The 22,054-nt window shown below is 40.0% G+C and overlaps 1 protein-coding gene across 2 annotated transcripts in view; it reads right to left on the bottom strand.

Annotated features, from left to right (window-relative positions):
• The window catches only part of LOC126184926 (transcriptional activator protein Pur-beta), a 345,282-nt gene that overhangs the window by 11,688 nt on the left and 311,540 nt on the right, over positions 1-22,054 (bottom strand). For both annotated transcript variants that reach the window (XM_049927598.1, XM_049927599.1), the window contains 2 exons: positions 16,264-16,485; positions 8,953-9,180 (listed from right to left, as the gene is read on the bottom strand). In XM_049927598.1, coding sequence (XP_049783555.1) covers positions 8,953-9,180; positions 16,264-16,485 — 450 coding nt within the window. The remainder of the gene's footprint in view (positions 1-8,952; positions 9,181-16,263; positions 16,486-22,054) is intronic.

The following is a 22,054-nucleotide window of genomic DNA, read 5'->3' as shown; positions in this document are numbered from 1 at the left end:
CGACACGTCTCCATTCGTCCCTCCATTCACGCCTGTCGCGACACCACTGGAGGCGGGCTGTACGATGTTGGGGCGTGAGCGGAAGACGGCCTAACGGTGTGCGGGACCATAGCCCAGCTTCATGGAGACGGTTGCGAATGGTCCTCGCCGATACCCCAGGAGCAACAGTGTCCCTAATTTGCTGGGAAGTGGCGGTGCGGTCCCCTACGGCACTGTGTAGGATCCTACGGTCTTGGCGTGCATCCGTGCGTCGCTGCGGTCCGGTCCCAGGTCGACGGGCACGTGCACCTTCCGCCGACCACTGGCGACAACATTGATGTACTGTGGAGACCTCACGCCCCACGTGTTGAGCAATTCGGCGGTATGTCCACCAGGCCTCCCGCATGCCCACTATACGCCCAAGCTCAAAGTCCGTCAACTGCACATACGGTTCACGTCCACGCTGTCGCGGCATGCTACCAGTGTTAAAGACTGCGATGGAGCTCCATATGCCACGGCAAACTGGCTGACACTGACGGCAGCGGTGCACAAATGCTCCGCAGCTAGCGCCATTCGACGGCCAACACCGCGGTTCCTGGTGTGTCTGCTGTGCCGTGCTTGTGATCATTGCTTGTACAGCCCTCTCGCAGTGTCCGGAGCAAGTATGGTTGGTCTGACACACCGGTGTCAATGTGTTCTTTTTTCCATTTCCAGGAGTGTACTTTGCAGACAGTATATATGTAATTATATCACTGACTGTATCTGCAAAATTATATCAGTGCACAGCATGTATTTCATGAAATATGACATAATAACATCGAGATGTGTGAAAAATTTGCTTTTGCTTAGAATGGAGCACAAATTACCCCGACTATACTTATCCAGCTTTTCATAGTGAGAGCACTTAGTGACTTCCAGCAAACTTTATACATAATTTCAAATGTTTTCTAAACTTTTTCTCACTAACATGTTCAATGGCAAATATTTAACACATTAATTCATTTGTAAAGTAATCAGACATTTGAAGCTGTTTTATGTATTAGGAGTTCGATTCTTTAAGGAATTGGGGGTTTACTGGTCAATGTAAATTTGCCTTTCTTCAGTTTATCTTATAATAGAAAGTGTAGGGTAAATATCACCTTGCATGTTCCTACATTTTGCCTCTCAAAGTCCAATCCCTTGTCCACAATATGGGAGACGGGCAACCACACAGAGTATGAGACTGCCCTTGGAGTGATGTGCAATGGGGACTGTGTGTCCTGGGAATATTACGGCAGCTTTGAAAGCCCAGCAGGAACATTGAAAAGTAGCAGCTAATAGGGCTCTGATGCTGCTGCCTGGTAGTATGTGGGGATGGCTCCCCAAAGGCTAAGAGAAGAAAACACTGATTAAAAAATAGCAATCCTCTTCTGGAATAGATTGGATCTAGGGCTGACAACCCACTCCATAAAAAGAACTCATGTCACTAAATTTCAACAAAAAGAAGCTGGATTGATCAATGGTGACAAACATGGTGATGGAAAGGACAATGATAATGGGCAAACCAATGGTGGAAGAAAGAGTAGAAACAGAAAACACAAATCTGATTCATACACAGGAATCTGCAAAGTGAAGTCTCTGTATAACCCAAGAGGTCCGAGAATGTTAGCAGATCTAACAATGAAACCCAATTGAAATATTATAGCTCTACAAGAAGTAAGGTGCACTGGAAGTGAAACTAGTTTGGAAATAAATAAATAACAAAAGTGCTTTGCATCAAGGCAGACCCACAATACTATACTGTTGGAAGTGGAATCTTAGAAAACTGAGAAGCTAGCATGTTCTGTAGTGGTAGTGCAGTTAAGCATGAATTCAGCACAGCATCTGTGGTACACCAACAGCTTAACAACCTTGCAATTGGGCTCACACGTATCAGTACTAGGCTAACAACACTGAGGATAATGGGGAAATTTTTCAATTATTCCATAATCAATGACCATGTACCAACTGAGGAAGCTAAGAAAGACAAAAAGGACTTGTTTTATGAACTCCTGAAAATAACATATGATGACTGTCCAGTCCACAATGTAACAATACTTGCTGGTGGTCTACATTCTCAAGTGGGAAGGGGAAATATTTAAACCAACAGTTGGACCCCATAACAAACATATTATAAGCAATGACAATGGATCAAGGCTAGTCTTATTCACAGCATCCTGAAAAATGATTGGGGGCACCTCATTATTTCTGCATGAACATAAAAGATACACAAAAAGGAACATGGAAGTCACCAAATGGGAACATTATTAACCAGACTTAACATGTGTTGACTGATGGAAAACATAAGTCAGACCTCTTGGACATGATGAGTTTCAGAGGCCCAAATGTAGATTCAAACCACTTTTTGATATAGGTATGAGTAAGTGCTGAAATCTAAATGCACAGAACATAAACAGAATATAAAAACTCTAGAATCCTTTGCAATTGGAAAGCAATACCAGGAAAATATATCACAGATACTTTAAAGGACTGAAGAGTGTGGCAACATCGAGGAGCAATGGGAAATAATAAAGAATACAGTGGAGACATCAGCAAATGAAACACTGGGTACTGAAACAAGGTGCATAAGATCTCCTTGGTTTGATACTGAGTGAGAGATATCAACAGATGAATAGAATGTAGCATACAGAAGAACCTTAGAAACAAACAGTATAAGAGCAAGTTTATAAAGAAATAAGTATGACGAAAAGAGGATCCATCATTTCCATCAATGAAAAAAGAGAGGATAGATGAAAGCAAACATCAAAGAACTACGAAAATAATGGCTCACCAACTCTGGAAGAGATGAGAATTGCTTTGAAGAAAATGAAAAGCAATAGGTCACCACAAACAGATCATATTACAGCAGAACTATTCGTGCAAGGTGGCAGTCAGAAGGCATTCTCCCAAAACAGGTGATTTCATTATGGGGCAAGAAGGGAATACTCCAGGAGTGGAAAGAAGAAATTATTTGCCATGAATACAACAAAGGAGATATGTTGGAACAGAGAACTATCAAGGAATTATGTTGCTAAATTTGGAATACACTATAAAGTATTTTCCTATCTACTGCTTGACTGTCTCCTACAAATTGTTCAGAGAGATATAATTGCTCATACAAATGTGGATTTCTCCCACAGAAATCAGCAGTAGATCAGATCTTCACCCTACGACATATTTTAGAAAAGACAACTGAATTTAGAATTTGCATGTGTCACCTTTTCATCGACTACAAATTAACATATGGTACCCTAGATAGAAAGCAAATGTGCTGCACCTTGACTGAACTAGGAACTCCTGAAAAATTGTGAAGGTTTGTGAGTATTAGATTAGATTAGATTTACTTTCATTCCAATTGATCCGTAGTGAGGAGGTCCTCCAGGATGTGGAACATGTCAGATAATGAATGAGGTACAGAGTAGTATAATAATGGAGAAAGTCATGAGGGATGCCAACCTGCTCAGCAGGGAAACTATAGTTTACAAATCTGTGCAGATACTAGCTTATGTTGATGATGTACATATAGTTGCAAGAACTATGAAGGCAAAGGATAAATTGATCACACATGAGCAGACAAATGGGAATATAAGACTCAATATAAACCAATAGAAAACAAACTACACGGTTAATGGAATAGGATGCAAGGAGAACACGCCACCTTCAATAACAGTGGACAATTATACTTTTGAGAGATTTTAGCAGATTAAGTATATGAGATAAGTTAAACAGACATTACTAGCAGCTAACATAGCCCCTTTTGTATTAAAGAAATAATGATTTATTAAACACTTTTTAGACCAGTGCTTATATATGCCTCGGAAAATTGGTCATTAACATCAAAAGATGTGGGCATACTAGATGGCTTTGTCAGAAAGGTACTTCAAAGAATTTTTTGCTCAACCTGTGAAAGAGGGATCTGGAAGAGTAGGTACAACAGGTACAATCATAACCTGTAAATTACACACACACACACACACACACACACACACACACATACACACACACTTAAGAGTTGGAGATAAGTGTTGCCATGTGTTGCTAGGTACAGTAACTATCAAAACTGACATTGGTCTCTTCCCTAAATATCCTAATGTGATATTTAGGGGTTAGACCAATATCAATTTTGATAGTTCCTGTACCAAAGAAGAGATAGCAATGCTTATCTCTAAGCTTTTACATTTGACAGTCAGCCCATTTTTCAGTGCATGTCTTCGTATATACATCCGCTTAGTAGATCAGTGAAATCAGTGAGATTGAAATGGGTGGGAAAATGGCATGCATGAGTGATATGAAAGTAACTAAAAGGATATTAGTTGGAAATCCAGGGGTGACAGAGGACAGGGTCAACTGAGAACTAGATGAATAGATGGAGTCATGGACAACTTGCAGACAATATGCTGTAGAGGATGGAAAGCTTGAGTGTTAAATCATGATAACTGTCAAAGAATTATTGAAGAAGTTTCACAATGCAGAAGAAGAAGAAGAAGAAGAAGAAGCTCCTACATTTCTTGAGGGCTTAAAGCAATATTCCCTGAGGTTGGCTTCTGCCAATTTTTCCATTTATAGATAAATAATTCATGTCACTGTTTTGAAAACATGACTTATTACAGAATGTTAATAATCACCCTTGTCAGCACCTTTGTTCTTTGGAATATGAGTTATTACAGTGTTCTTGAAGTCTGAGGTTAATTTGTCTGTATCATATACATTGCATATATAGTAGAATAGTTTTGTCATTTCTGGCTCTCCCAGGACCTCACTAATTTTGAGGGAATGTTGTCTACTCCTGGGGCCTTGTTTGATTTAGGTCTTATTCTTGCAGTATCATAGTTCCAATCTCAGTTTCATCCTATTTCCCTTCTACCTCTATAATACTGCCTTCAGGTTTGTTTCCTTCGTATAGACCCTCCAGATATTCTTTCTACCTTGCTGTCTTCCCTTCTTTGCTTATTACTGGATTGCCAACTGAGCTCTTAACTTTCATTCAGATGCTCCTCTTTTCTTCCTGTGAACCTTTAATTATCCTATTGGTGGCACCTATCTTTCCCCTAGTCATACACAATTTTACAGACTTACATTTTTCCTATAGCCATACTTGCTTCAACATTTTGCACTGTCTACTCTCTTTTGATTGTATAAAATGTTAAAACAACTTACAGGAATGCTGCCAGGAGATGTCTCCAACAGCCACTGATATTCCAAAAGGAGAACACTCGACCACTTTAAAGGCACAAATACTACAAGAGAATGCCATGCAAGGAAATTTAAAACCTCAGTGTGTGGGGTTACACCAGCTATGAACCACAATACAGGGACTGTGTGTACACCCCCCCCCCCCCACACACCCAAATGTGATCACCATCAAAAGTTATTGATGGTGGATATTAATTACCAACATGTGAGCAAGTAGCTTTAACTCTGCACCTCTGTTTTTTGACTAGTGAGAGAGCAGGATTCTAAGCAGAATTTAAACAAATACCTCCATATCTATTTATAAGGCCAGTTGCTAATTTAATCTTAACTGCTTTCTTAATACAACTATCCCAATAGCTGTAAGTGCATTCCAGAATCTCTGTGGTGATATAATCCATCAGACGATAGATACCATGGCAATGTTCTGAAACAGCAGATTTGCTCAGCTGTTGTAAGCACGATGAGGCTATATACATAGGTCCTCTGACGTCATGATGGTCTGATCAATGGATGACATGCCACAACTGCTTGGGATACAGTAGATACCTGCCTAATGCCAACCCAGATCATACTTTACAGACCCTAATCTTCGATGGTTGTTGAAAAACACACTTCACGCTGTGTTTCCAAAGAACACTATCAATCCTGTTTGAAATGCTATCTGTGTAAGGGAAAAAGGCCGCAGACTAAGGTGCTATCTCGCTATTTTCATCGGTCCCCAGATTCAAGGTTGGTTGATAATACATGTCTGATCTGTCTTCCACTAGAACTATTCTGGTAAAAGGTGATTCTGGGATGGGCTAACTCAGCTGACAAAGACTGAAGAAAAGACATTTTTAAATGTTTAACACCAAAGCTGCAATTTATTTACTGGCTGACTGGCATTCCCAATTTTCAGTCATGTATCACATAGCAAAAAATTTGTTACAAGTGGATGTGCCAAATGTGGATAATAAAGGTGATGAAATAGTTCATATGGTAACTACTTATGTACTTGTATTTATGACATGTTTGATGTGGACAGTTCTGTTTATGTCATCACATTTAAATGTATCTCATACCTGTGTTAAAAGATGTCGCAGATGTAGTTACAGCTTAGAGTATTATGTTAATGTATGTGCATAATATACCTTTTTCTTGTTTGCACTACATTCATTATCCACAATGATGTGATCCACGTGAAAACAATATTTTATATGCCACTAGTTGCAGTGCCCAGCATTGCTCATTACATTTAATATCTGCCACACAGACCGACTGGCAATCGAAGGGCATATTTAAATCACCGCGTATTGACGGAATGTAGGGTGCAAATATGTCTTCACCCGTGGCATACCCTGTGACAATCATGGCCTCTATTACATTCGGCAACAGTATCTTCACAGCCAGCCTTCTTCCATGTAACAATGACAATTAAGCAATAAATAAGAGTTTACAATCACATTTTTGTCAAATTTTTGCACTTTTGTTCATCCTGTGATCTAGACGTCTGATGGTAACTATCTCTGAGATGGGCAGTGCTGACATAATTTATTCTCACAATAGGAATTACAGTCCGTTTACCATGATGTATTGCATTTGCTAGGCATTTAATTTTTCATTACTCTTCTTCACTGTTTCATCTGAGTGTAAAAACTTGAAGTAAATTGGCCAAGAACTTTTAGAGATTTTTAGGTAAAAACCTTTCCCCTCGATATATTGCATACATATATGTTTCAAGTCATATCGTGAAATCTTATGTAGACAGTGATCTTCCTCTTGTCTTGAAGGCAAAGTGTGCAAAATTTCACCAATAGCAGAACAAAACTATAGATTTTTATGAATTACAAACGAATAAACAGACACACACTCTTCTTTACATGTATGTAGACAGAAGATAGATGACGGAACCTCCAATCTGTTGCACATGCGCAGAGAGCTCTTCAAATATAAACTTTCTTTTGGAACACCTTGTATGCACACTGAGGTGGCAAAATTCATGAAATATCTCCTAATATCATGCCAGACCTCCTTCTGCCTGGAGCTACGCAGCAACTCAACATTGCATGGACTAAACGAGTCATGGGAAGTCCCCTGTAGAAATACTGAGCCACGCTGCCTCTACAGCCACCTGCGAAAGTGATGCCGGTGCAGGGTTTTGTGCACGAACTGACCATTCGGCCATAATTACCCACAAATGTTTGATGAGAGTGGTGTGGCCAAATCACTTGCTCGAATTGTTCAGAATGTTCTCCAGAACAGTCACAAACAACTGTGGCCCACTGACACAACACCGTTGTTTGGGAACGTGAAGTCCGTCGATGGCAGCAAATGGTCTCCAAGTAGTCGCACACAACCATATCCCATCAATGATCCACGTAAACACGAGCTCTTACTGACTAAAATTGGAACTCATCTGACCAGGCCACAATTTCCAGTCATTTAGGAGCCAACTGATACAGTCACGAGCCCATGAGAGGCACTACAGGTGATGTCGTGCAATTGGCAAAGGCACTCATGGTGGCCGTCTGCTGCCGTAGCCCATCAACGGCAAATTTTGCCACACTGTCCGAATTACGCAAACACCACTGCTCTCGGTTATTAAGTAAAGTGCATCAGCCACTGCGATGTCTGTGGTGAGAGGTAATGCCTGAAATTTGGCATTCTCAGTACACTCTTGACATTCACTAACTATTTCCGAAATGTAATGTCATATGCATCTGGCTCCAACTACCATTCAATGTCCAAAGTCTGTTAACTCCCACCACGCAGCCATAATCACGTCAGAAACCTTTTCACATGAATCACCTGAATACAAATGACATTTCATTGAATGCACTGCCCTTTTATACTCTGTGTACGTGATACGACCGAGATCTATATATGTGCGTATCGCTCTCCTGTGGTCACCTCAGTGTCGATGGAGAATTTGTTCTTATTGGATTACACTGTGTCTTATCATAATTTTGACAGGTTGTGATGAAAATAATATTATTATAAAGTCTTATACAATCTCTGACATGTTTAATTTACTTCGTGGTCATATTCAGTATGAGGCAGTGTGTTAAGCTGTTACAATTTTCAGTGTATACTTTCTAGTCTTGTATTTGGTGAGTTACTGAAGAAGAATGGAGAGCAATTCATATGTTGATTAAATAGCATCTAAATCAATTTTGGGGGAGGATTGGGGGGGGGGGGGGGGGGTTAAAATTCATAGAGCCAGACCAAAGGTGAGTACAGTAAACAGACTGAGAAGAATGTAGGCTGCAGTAGTTATTTAGAGATGAAGAGGCTTGCACAGGATACAGCAGCATGGAGAGCCGCATCAAATCAGACTTAAGACAACAACAACAACAACAACAACAACAACAACAACAAAGAACTGTTCACATAAACAGAATATAGACTTTTTTACCTGTTCCATCCATCCTGATGTTAGTTTTATACAGTTTTCTCAACTCTATAGGTGATATCCTTGTACATAATTAATATTTGTAAAATGAGGTAACTCTAGATACTGTGTGTTTACTATTACTGTTCTCAGTATTATTTTAATTCTGAGATTGTAATTTTGTTTCATTGAACCAGATGCCCAATTCAATAAAAATTAAACAAATAAGGAACAAAATATGGAAATGTTACGGATTCTGCAGAAATTATTAAGAAAAATGTGCAGAATATAAACAGGTGGCCACAATGAGTAAGGGTTTTTTTTAAGCATAACTTTTCAACTAGATTTTAACTTGAGTTTATCTGAGAAAATGCCAAATGTTTCTGACTTACTTCAGAGATCCGCATGTAGATTCCTCTGTTATTCTGACCAATGTCAAAATAGAAATTCTTATTCTCAACCCGCATGTGCCTTCCTTCTGGGAGTTCTCCTTTGAATCCTCCATCATCAGTTCCAAATTCTTCCAGAAGATCTGTTAATGCATCTCTAAATTCAATCATTCCCTGTGCTGGTATAGCTATCTGAGAACGTGGACCACCTCGGGTGATTGTTTGAGACACCTGGAAATTAATTATAACTTAGAGATTCACATAATTTTATGCTTTTAAAATTCACAGTAAATGAATAGGAGACTACAACCTTGCCCCACTTCTTCCTTTCTTCTTCTCTCTAGAATAATTTTCAGTCATTTCAGATAGAAATTGTTTAAATTTCAGCTGAATTAACAAGTGATGTGAACAGTAGTTTAATGACTTTAAGAAGGTATCCCTGCATCAACAAAGAATTGTTCGGACTTCTTTATCTGGTTGTATGTATGATGCACCCATGTCTCACAGAAACAAACAATTTTTACATGTGATTTGCCATAACAGTAATAGTTCACCTTTTATCCTTCAGGAACTCAAATGGGAATCTCTGGAGGTAAGGTGACATTCTTTTTGAGGAACACTATTGAGAAAATTTAACAAACTGGCATTTGAAGCTGACTGCAGAAAGATTCCGTTGCCTCCAACATACATTGCGCATAAGGACCCCGAAGATAAGATACGAGAAATTAGGGCTCGTGCAGAGGCATATAGTTGATTTTCCCTCATTCTGTCTGTGAGTGGAACAGGAAAGGAAATGACTAGTGATGGTATGGGGTACCCTCCGCCACGTGCTGTATGGTCGATTGCAGAGTATATATATAGAAGTAGATGTAACTACAGAGCCTTCACTTTTAACATCAGTTTGAAATAGATGTCTCTCAAAGAAGGTACACTGTCACATAGCAAACACAGCACAATTCAAGATTAATTTAGCACCAGATTATCAGATATGACAGCAGGAACTGTTTTCTGAAAGCCGGAATACATAAATATGCCTATCACCAGATTTCCTCGCACCCTTCATCAGCAAGCATACATCCTCCACTTCTGACATAATACAGGAAGAAACAACTAAAGGAATGAGCAGTGCATAACTGGTTTATGACACTGAGACTGACCACACACAGTGTACAACCACTATAATACGTGAATACATCTTCGTTTATGAGGGACTGTTGCTAAGGACGTTCTTCTTTTTTTCATTTTTTTTTACAAATGTTTTGAATTGATGGAGCCTTGTTTGATCAAAACCTAGGTTGGTGTCTTCACCTGAAGAATTTTTAAGATACTGAAAGTTTTAAACAACAGCTGACTGTAGTAATATTTGGAGGTGTTTGTGTTGTCTAGGCTGCAAACTGGCTGAGATGAATGAAAACATTTTTAATTGGCTACACTTTAACAAACATAGAATGTCTTAATTAATACTTTCAGATGTTATTTAGAAAGTATCACACTTACTTTAAAGTGTACCTGCATAAACGGGCCAAGGTAATAGCATACTCATTGTGGTGCTATCAGTAACTTTCTTTAGTAAATTGAGAACACTGTACTGTATTATGCACTGCAAATGGAAAAAAAACACATGGAAGGTTATGGTTAAATTTCCTGTTGATGAGAAGGTCATTAGAGACAGGACACAAGCTCAGACTGAGAAAGAATACAGAAAGAAATTTGCTGTGCCCTTTCACAGGAGCCTATCAACATTCACCTTAAATCATTTAGGGAGATCACAGAACACTAAAATCTGGATGAGCAAATGAAGATTTGAACCACTGTTCTCCTGAATACAACTTGAGTGTTTTACCACAGCACCACCTCATTCAGTCACTGCATATGCAATGATGTGATGGTGAAAGGAAAACTCTGAAATTGAAGGTAAGGAAAAAATAGTACACATGGGAAAAGAAAATTGTTTATTCTGTTGCCTACATTTCTTACATGGGATTTTTCTTTTCTTCCTATTTTACTGTCTCATTCTACTCCAAACAAAATTTCAGCCATGGAAATCATTCCTGCACTGAGACCACTATATTCCAGAATGTCTGGAACTTGTAAACGAACATGAAGGTGGTCACAAAGCAGAAAATGGCATAATGAAACCAAGCTCCCAGATTCCTTAGTAAAATGAAGGTGTTAAAACGTAACACAACTACAGGTCTGCACCTCACGGCATTTTTTTACTGATTTTCTAACTCAAAAATTTTCTTTGTTTCTTATTTCTCCTGGAGCTTTCATCCATCAGCTGCCTGGAACCAACTACCTTTATGTTCCACAAGAGGAAGCCATAGGCATTCATACTTTAGACAAATTTCTCTTAGCTCAGTACTGTTAAAATGCTCCAAACCGGTTAGCTGTGATTTGTCTTCAGTAGCTTAGTCCTAATTCTAAGAGATTTTAAGCTTTTTAATATACAATGGGGAGACTCTAAATTTGCACTGATGTACGAGAGGAACATACACTGATGGGAAAAATTGCAACACCAAGAAAAAAAAGCAGATTAATGAAATTTTGGGAATAAATTAGTCTAGGTAATGTATTTAAGTGATTAACACTGCAAGGTCACAGGCTAATGTAAATGCGAGATACACCATTCCAAATGTGAAAAGCTGGAACATTAATAATAGGTGTAGCTATCAGGATGTTGAATACAAGCACGCAAATGTGTATGCATTGTGTTGTAAAGGTGCCAGATGACAGTTTATGGGATGGAGTTTCAAGCCTGTTGCACTGGGTCGTCAATACAGGGATGGTTAAAGGCTGGTTGTGCATGACATTGGAGTTGTTGTCTGATATGTCCCATACCAGCTCCAACTGAGACAGACTGGTGATCAAGCAGGCCAAGTCACCATGTCAACATTCTGTAGAGCATGTAGGATTACAAAAGCAGTACGTGTGCAAGTGTTATCATGTTAGAAAACACCCCTGGAATGCTGTTCATGAATGGCAGCAAAACAGGTCAAATCACCAGATAGATGCACAAATTTGCAGTCAGGGTGTGTGGGATAACCATGAGAGAACGTTTGCTGTTGCATGAAATCGCGCTCCTGACCATAACTCTATGTGTAGGTCCAGTGTGTCTAGCATGCAAACAGGTTGGTTGCGGGACCTCAACTGGCCTCCTAACCAACACACAACCATCACTGGCATCGAGGCAGAACCAACTTTCATCAGAAAACACAACAGACCTCCACCCTGCCCTCCAATGAGCTCTTGCTTGACACCACTGAAGTCGAAAATGGCGGTGGTTTGGGATTAGCGGAATGCATGCTACAGGGCATCTGGATCGTAGCCATCTTTGAAGTGACTGATTTGTAACAGTTTGCTGTGTCACTGTGGTGTCACCTGCTGTTCATATAGCTGCTACAGATGCAGTACTATGCACCAGAGCCATACAGAGAACATGATCATCATCCCTCTCTGTAGTAGACACGTGGCTGTCTGGAGCGCAGTCTTCTTGTGACTGTACATTCACGTGACCACCGCTGCCAACAGTCATGTACAGTGGCTACATTCCTGCCAAGTCTTTCTGCAGTATCGCAGAAGGAACATACAGCTTCTCGTAGTTCTATTACACAACCTCATTCAAATTCAGTCAGGTGTTGTTAAAGGTGTCTTTGCCACCTCAAAGGCATTCTTGATTAACATCGACTTACCATGTCCAATCAACCCGATTTGCATGCTGATAGTGGCGCTACTAGTGCCAGTCTTATGCAACTGGCACAAAATCTGAAGAGAGATTACCTTTCAGATGTAGAAACACTCCTACCAACTTTTGTTTTGTCTCACAACTCTTTCTTGGGATTGCAAATCCCCCTCTTCAGATCAGTGTATAAAGAGATACTTCTTCTTGTGACATTACAATGGAAATATTAGTTATCAAGCAAAGTAGTGGCTCTGAGCACTATGGGACTTAACATCAAGCGAAGTAGTATAATACCCCACCTGAGGCCTGCGAAGCCTAATATACATCTTACATAATTTGGTGTTTTTCCCATAATTAATATGCGGTTCTCTGCGTATGAACTCTCCCTTAACTTCTATTAAGGAAAAAAATTGAAATGACCACAATTTATTCAGTTCTGTGTAACAAACAGCATAACAACAACAACAAATTAGAATGCTTCAAATTTTTGGGTGTAAATTCTGATGATGATTTCAACTCAAAGAAACATATCACTGTGCTTCTCAAACAGTCAAGTTCAGCAACTTTTGCACTTTGCATAATTCTTAGTTACAATATTTTGCCATTTCCCCTGATTAATGTTTTATGTGACAATTTTTTGTGGTGGCTTTTATCATGCAGAAAAATGTACTGATTGCACTTGAAAATACCCCCTAACCATCTGGAAATATATATTTTAGGGACTTGGTGGATGTCATTGTGTTCCCACAAGGAGCTAAGAAAATGAAAGACAATCCTGACAGTGCAATGCATTATCAGGACAGGCCTAATGTAAGTGATCTATGCCACTTGTAACAGAGGTTATCTACTAATGACTATTTGGCCTCAACAGCTACCTACCCTATTGACACAAGCAAAATTACTGAATTCACTTTTTTGAATCTGCTTCAATGCAGCAGACTGCACTACTGCTGAAATGACAGATATTGAGATAAGATATTTTATAATAGCAAACCACCTTAAATTGCTCAACAGTGGAAAGGCAACTGGATTAGATGAGATACTGGAGAAATTTTACAATGATTATACAGGAGGGGGGGGGGGGGGGGTGTTGGTTGGAGGGGGGGAAGCGAGGCTGAATTTCTTCTACCCTAATAGCACTTTATGTTACATTAAAGGTGCAGCGAGGGGTATCAAGTGATTGGAAAAAAGTGCAAATCATTCCCATTTTCAACAAAGATTGTTACATACATGCACATAATAATAAGCATATGTTGCTGAAGTCAATCTATTGTAAAATTATGTTAAATGTTTTATAATCACACATAATAACCTTTTTGCAGAACAAAAATCTCGTCTATAAAATTCGACAGGGTTTGCCCACCTATCTCCCCCCCCCCCCCCCCCCCCCCCCCACCTCTCTCTCTCTCTCTCTCTCTCTCTCTCTCTCTCTCTCTCTCTCTCTCTCTCTCCCCCCCTCTTTCCCTCCCCCCGCCACCCATTTCTCGTGTCTTGGGACTTCAGCTGTAGTACGCCTCTCGCAATAGGAGGCAGGCAGGCTCCATCTCTGCATGAGTGACACCATGAAGCGTGACTCCGCTTCCTATGCTACTGTTGTGACTGGGATTCCATGGTGCGCCAGTGCTGACTGCCTTCATTCTACATCACACAGCCAGTTTTCCCCTCCACCACTGTCACTGGCGGAGGGGGCAGCAGGCTCCTCATCACTTCTGTACTACTTGCTGGTGACTGCTAGCCACATGCTGCAGCAGCCGTTGGGCGATGAAATGGACATCAGTGCTGTCACTGGTGTTTTCTTGATTCATAATATCACTGCTTTGTGGGATCACTGTTTTTTTTTTCCGTACTATGCATTTTTTTGTGCCTAGTGTTTTTACATATGCATGTTGTTTTCCAAGCCCCTAGAAGGGAGAAGTGATATATCTTAATTTGTTATGCATGTGATTTCAGACAGTGCGTGTCCATGCAGTTCACAGGTCCACTTATAGAGGCCACTTGGGTCAGCCTCCTAGTGCATTCCGGTGAGTCACCAAAAAATCTATATTTTTAAGTGATCACAAATGAGTGCTTGCCATATTCTGTAACCTGTGTTACTACCCTGCCCCCACCCCCGACATAGTCTGCAAACAGATATCCCAACACACCCCAAATCTTCCCACCACACCAAGAACCAGCTACAAAGGAGTGCCTCCTTCATAATTGAATGCCATCCCAGAACAACTGAACTACATCCCTCGTCAAGGGTTTGATTACCTATCATCATGCCCTGAAATAAGGGATATCATACCCAAGATCCTACCCACCCCTCCTAAAGTGGTGTTCTGTTGCCCACTCCACCTCCACAACATTCTAGTCCATCCCTACACCACTCCCAATTCCAACCCCTCGCCACAGGGATCATATCCATTGGGAAAACCTAGGTGCAAGGCCTGCCCATTCCACCTACCCCACGCTTCCTATTTCAATCCAGTCACAGGCTGAGCCACCTGTGAAAGAAGCCATGTCATATACCAGCTCTGCTGCAATCATTACACAGCTTTTTACATTTGTATGACTAGCAACCAGGATGAATGGCCACTGCAAAATTGAGGGCAAGAGCAAAGTAGACCATCCTGTGGCACAACATGCAGCTGAACATAGCATGCTCGATTTCAATGGCTTCTTCACAACCTGAGTGATCGGGATACTCCCCTCCACCACCAGCATTTCTGAACTGTGCGGATGGAAGTGACCCTAACGATACATTCTCTGCTCCCAGAATTATCCTGGCCTCAACTTTGGGTAACCTATGGCCACCACATCCTCCAGGCAACAGTTATGCCCCCTCTCTCCTATCGCCTCCTCCCTATATACGCCCAACACCTCACTGTGTGCCATATTCTGCCAACGCTCCCACCTGTCTTTCCCCTTCCCTGCTCCTCTCTTTTTCCACTCTACCAGCCCCCCCCCCCCCTATCTCTCTGCCCCACAGTCTTCATGCCTACGTCTATTCCCTGCACATTTTAACAGACAGTGCTCTTCTTTTCCCCCACCTGTGTATTTCCTGGACGTTTAACAGACAGTGTTCTCCCCCCCCCCCCCGCCCCCCCACTATCCCTTCACTTTCCCCACCCCCTACAGATTGCTGCTTTCGTTCTAAGTGACAGCTGCATTCTGGTCTGAACTCCCAGTGATGGCAATTGTGTGCATGATGATGACAATTATGTTTTGGTTATGATTGGTTTGTGGGGCACTCAACACCATGGTTATGAGTGCCTGTATGAATTCCCAATATTTTCACTGTCCAGTCTCACCATATTCCCAAATGATGAAACAATAAGGACTACACAAACACCCAATCCCCAGTCGGTCACTTGCATACTTCTGAAGAGGAAGACACGTAAAAATGGGAACCTTAAAAAACTGAATATCTGATAAATAAGTAATTTTTGAAATCGAACCAATATTTTTTGCTCTTTAGTTTTAGACAGTGTTATCAAGTTTTACATTATTGACCAAATTTCATTCATAATTAGATGATAAAATCATCACTATAAAACAACATGAAACCTGTCAATCAATAAATGTACGCAAAACTGTCCAACATTAACAACAGTTATCAGGTGTGTGGAACTTACAGTACACATACTTACCCTTAAAAACCGTCCACGAGAATTTTCCTTAAGATCTAGGTAGTATCGTCTGTTATCTTTTATCATCATTTCTGACTTTAATTTTCCATCTTCTGGTACATTTTCTGGGTTTGGAGGGCCTAAAGATGCATAATAGTCACTAAATGTTGATAAATGATCTCTAAATTCCGCTGCTGTTGAAAGGGCCAAATATATCTGACTCCGTCTTCCATCTGCACCAATCTAGAACACAATTTACATGTAATAAGCTATTTTATACTGCAAATTTTCTTGTTTACTACGGCAAATAATCAATATAATTTAATATTTTGTTGATACAGACTGACTCTCATCACTGAATGTAATGGTTCAACGCAAACAAAATGAGAAACAGAGTTCTATTTCTCTCTCTTGTGGTTTCCAACGTTTCCAAGACCGGGCCCCTTGACAGTTCAAAATTCTAAACAAAGTCTTTCTTTTCTTCTCTCACACAGTACAAAAACAATTTTACATAAAATAATAAAACAAAGAAAGAAGTTATCAAAACCTGTTTAATGAATAAAACAAAAATTTCTAGCAATGGGTGTTCTTTGTGGGGACAGAAACACATTTATTCAATAGTGGTGGTGGTGGTGGTGGTGGTGGTGGTGGTGGTGGTGGTGGTGGTGGTGACAACATGAACTAAAATGCAAGGTCAATATTGCTTACATATCCTACACAAAATCACAAAAAATTTTAGACAATAAATAGTGTGTTGTGATGAAAACAGTGTTAGAAGACATAGAAGTATTTGCAAGGCAAATTTCAACATATTCTCAGAATGATTTTCTTCTAATTCCATGGCATGTATCAATGGATCATGCAATGCTATGGATACCCCTCATTATAACTACATCCAGTGGGGTCGCTGCCTGGGCGTTCTTAAGGGGCACTGGACAGCCTTTCATTAGTGCTGCCTGTTCAAATCAAAGAAGCAACATCCTTTTGTGTGAGTGCTCCCGTCTGGGCACATACCTTTGGGTGGACACAGTATTGGATCAAGGTGTCAATTTTGGTGTGACGAGGAGGTCAGTTAGCTCTGGTAGTGACGGCATGGGGGTTGCTCTGCAGGCATCACAATCACCTTCAGATCCAGCATCAGTTTCGCCATCTGAGGGATTTCTGCAACAGTGGTGCAACCTCCAGCATCCAACCAGTGACAATGGGATTTAGGTCCTTTCATCTCCTCCATGCTTGCTGCTGGAGGTCCTTCAGACTTTCGAACCAGCATATGTTTGATCACCTTTAAGTAAATCCTCTTTACTGAGGATGTATCCTAGATAGGTGATGGAAGGTTGAAAAAAAAATTAACATTCAGAAGAATTGCACTTGAAGTCCTTTTCATGATGATGATGATGTTTGGTTTGTGGGGCGCTCAACTGCGTGGTTATCAGCGCCCGTACAATTACCCAATCTTTGCTCAGTCCAATTTCGCCACTTTCCTGGATGATGATGAAATGATGAGGACAACACAAACACTCAGTCATCTCGAGGCAGGTGAAAATCCCTGACCCCGCCGGGAATCGAACCCGGGACCCCGTGCTCGGGAAGCGAGAACGCTACCGCGAGACCACGAGCGGCGGACACAAGTCCTTTTCAGAAAGAGCAGAGAAATCCCAAAGCAAATAATGTAGATGTTCCTCATTTGTACAATGTGTAAATGGGACATCATCAAGACAGATGATGCACTGGAGAATAGAGTTGAACCTGATTCATACCTACATATATCAAGAGAAAGAGAAGAGATTACTTGTAACTTCAAATTACTTGGAAGTCAGACAGATACAATAACGTACAGTATTAAAAGAAAAAAAATATATTATTTGGTCCTGCTTTAGAGAAATTAGTTACTGTACTGTAATTTGGCACTTTGCACTGTACAAACAATAAAGATACAGTATGAAAGAGAAAGTACATTATATTGAACTTTATCTTGCATTAAGGAAATCAGATAATTTTGCTCGTTTCACTTTTTGTGCATTAAGCGTATACACTTCATTTTGCAAATTTATTAATTTTTTACTACAGCTTTTCACACTGATGTAATGCCTGCACAAATTGATTGCACTTAGCACTTCACTTGGTTTAAGTGTTTCAAGATTCAAGTCATCATCTCCATCTCCATCACTGTCACTTGAAGTTGGTCCACGTCCTCGATCATCACCACACTGCTGATGCACATCAGCAATAATCTCCTCATCCTGTAGTTTTGCGTACACAGTGAGATCATCATCAAAACGTGCAAAACTTCCAGTAAGGCACCAGCTTTACGGAAACTGCTGTTTATTGTGGAGGACTGCCAGACAGTGGAAATAAATTTCATGACTAATAGTAAATTAATGGAGAGATTTTAATTTCCTGCATCAGTCAGTGCTATCAAATACTGAACAAGGTTTTTTTTTTTCCTATAATGCACTTCGAAATTTGCAATAATGCTCGAATCAAGTGGCCGTAGAACACTGGCACAATTTGGAGGGAAAAACTGCATTCAAACATTTTCCAAAACTACTTGGGGTGGATGTGCTGCAGGCAGATCCATAAGAAGAAGAATTCTCTCTCTTTTTCTTAATGTCCAGTTTTTTAACCACTGTCCCATTAAAATCATAGCCATGCAAGAATTTCTATTGCATTCATAATCGGTACGTGTCATCTTTGCACCTTTGAAACACCTCGGATTCTTAGATTTTCTAATCAAAAGTGGAGAAAGTTTGTCAGATCCATCTGCATTCATGGACAAGATTAACTGTTACGTGAATTTTACTTTTCTTCCCTCCATGGCATGAGTAACTCTACTCAGCTGATGTTTTTCTAGAAAGCAGACTGTAGAACACACCAGTCTCATCACAGTCGTACATGCTTTGAGGTAAGATACCTGGTAGAATCTCATCAATCCAGTGTTGCACCATGACGTTATCCACAGCTTTCTATTCAGTAAAGATTTTTCTTACTGTGATTCCATAACGATCTTTAAATCCTTGTAACCATCCTGATGAAGCCTTGAAATCAACAGTGATGTTCACACTTCTACCTAAAGCTATCATCTTTGCTTTCAGATTGTTGCCATTGCTCAGTAGAGCTGCAGCCAGTTTTTGCTCGAACCATGTAAAAAGTGCCTTTCCCAAATCTACATAACTCCCTTCTTGCTGATGACTGCATTTTGCACCCAGTTTTAAAAACGTGTTCAAAATACTGTTTCTTTTGCTGATGAGTGTACATTCCTAAGTTTAAAGCAATTTCAGATTTTGTTTTGTGTGGATTAGCATCCACTTTTAGTATGAATTTTACTTTCTGACCTGGTGTGCAGCTTTCCTTTTTCTGTTCTCCATGGCTAATCGAAAGTGATTGAATGATAGAACCACTTTTAACTTCTCAATTGTTACCACGAAAGAAATTCTTGTATTGAAAACAACAGCATCAAGAGTGTATTTATTTCCATGCCGCCTGCTCTGACTAACCGTGTCTTTGTCCCTTGTCTCCACAGCACCAGCACCAATTGCTCACTGTACTTGTATACACCAACAATTTTAAGGACTGTACCATAGGGCTTTCTTTTCTTTTTTTTTTTTTTTTTTTTTTTTTTTTTTTTTTTTTTTTTTTTTTAAAAGCGGTAATGCTCTTTACAAATATGCAAAACTCAATTTCTTTCTCTGGAATTTGTTACATATAACACTGAATTACGAAAAATGCATCACATATATATAATGTTTAATTAACACATTTTTAAATTACATTCTGCCAAGACTGACAAAACTCTACACATAAATCAGAATTATGCAAAACAGAGTTGCGTATAAATCAGGTTCAACTCTATCTGTTCTCAACTGTTCGGAAAAGAAAGGGGTCTCTCATGAGTCCAATTGGCAATTTATTATACTGGTAAAGGCCAAAAGGCATATTTAATACCAAGATTTTCTTTGACTCCTTAGTCAACAGAAGCTGGGGAAAAAACCTCTGTCACATCAAACTTCAAAAAGAATAGGCCAACATCTTATTTGGAAGAATGTTTGTACAGCTGGGGTAAGGGGTGTGTATCCACTTCTTCTTGAGCACTGACATTAAGTTTAAAATCAACCAGACAGGTGTCACTATGCTTACATACAACCATTATGAAAGAAACCCACTGACTATAAAGAACAGGTTAAAGCACTTGCTATTTTTCCAACCTGTTTAATTACATTTTTGATTCATCATGAATAGCCAATAGAATGGTGGACTCTAGAAAAACACAGCACTATAGAAAGTTTTAAAATAATGTCCTTGAAATTTAAGACTGTCTCTAGAGCAGGCTTACACACTGGCACAAACTGGGAACATAAAGTGTCAGTTTCTGTACACGGCACTGAAGGCTGGATATTATTAACTGTATATTGAAGAGAAAACTAAAAGCTGAACATGCATCAAGCCAAAACATTTTCTACAGGCAGATCAGTGACCATGTGAAAAGGCAATGGCCTGGTCATCTGTTTACACATCTCACAGAGCTTTGTTTGCATTATAAAAAGAACTTCATGTTGCCCATAAGCCCACAATCTGGAATGCACACTGTCCAAAGGTCGACAATACTAAAGTATACAGAATGATTGATCACAGAGACAGAAGCACCTGTATCAAGTAAGAATATAATGGATAGATTCCTAATTTTCTGATAACAGTATTTTTCATGCAACCACTGCATGATCACTTTCTGAAATAATGTTGATCTGAATCACAGACACATCTCCTATCAGACTAACATACTTCTGCAGTGTATCCCTTACAAAAACACTATCGGCACTCAGCATCACAACAAGGGTAAACCCAATGTGGATGTAAGGTGAAACACTCAGGCAAACTAAGCAGTACCCAAAAACATCATATGTGACATCTCTGAAACTCAAGAAACTGAGTAGAACGGAGCGGGCAGGCTGTCACATTACAGAAGTTCCACAGCATTTTGCCAATCGTCACTAGGGCCATCACAGACACTTCAAAATCAGTTGAAAATGTTTTTTGCGTGGCTTGGTAAATTTCAAAAGCATAAACTACAAGCAACACCTCTGCTAACACAGATCTGACTGACTTAAGGTCAGTGGGCGTACATCTGTATTGGGGGTGAGACGAATTACAATGTCCCTAATTAAACATTCCACATATGATATCCCACAAGCACACATAATATTAGACTTCCTACTCAATCCCTGAACATCTGCAATCCATGAAGAACATCTTTCATAGTCTGATTTATGATGTTGCAAAAAATTCTAATTGACCAGGTTGACATTCGAATGCTCTTGGGCATTGTTGAATTGCTGGAAAATTCAGCTAGTCCAATCTTTCACCAAAACCCAGTGTTGATTAAGGTGGCTTTGTCACAAGTCCAAAAATTATTCACACTATCCTATCGAATTGGAATCTTCTTTGCCATCACTTTTTCAAAGTCTAGTGGCCACAGGTCAACTCTCACTTGTGTTCAGTAGCTAATGTGTTCCATTCCACAGCTAAATGAAGTACTGATGGTGTCTCCGCATAACAGTAGCTATATCTGGATATTATTTGGGCAGCCTCTTCATCTCCCAGTACCTGCTGCAGCCTACATCCTTCTGAATCTGTTTAGTGTATTCATCTCTTGGTCTCCCTCTACGATTTTTACTCTCCACACTGCCCTCCAATACTAAATTGGTGATCCCTTGATGCCTCAGAACATGTCCTACCAACCGATCCCTTCTTCTAGTCAAGTGGTGCCACAAACTCCTCTTCTCCCCAATCCTATTCAGTACCTCCTCATTAGTTATAT

The sequence above is a fragment of the Schistocerca cancellata genome, chromosome 4, assembly GCF_023864275.1.
Source record: "Schistocerca cancellata isolate TAMUIC-IGC-003103 chromosome 4, iqSchCanc2.1, whole genome shotgun sequence".
Classification (NCBI taxonomy): domain Eukaryota; kingdom Metazoa; phylum Arthropoda; class Insecta; order Orthoptera; family Acrididae; genus Schistocerca; species Schistocerca cancellata.
The sequence above is the reverse complement of the archived record's forward strand: the minus strand, read 5'-3'. Positions and strand labels throughout refer to the sequence as shown.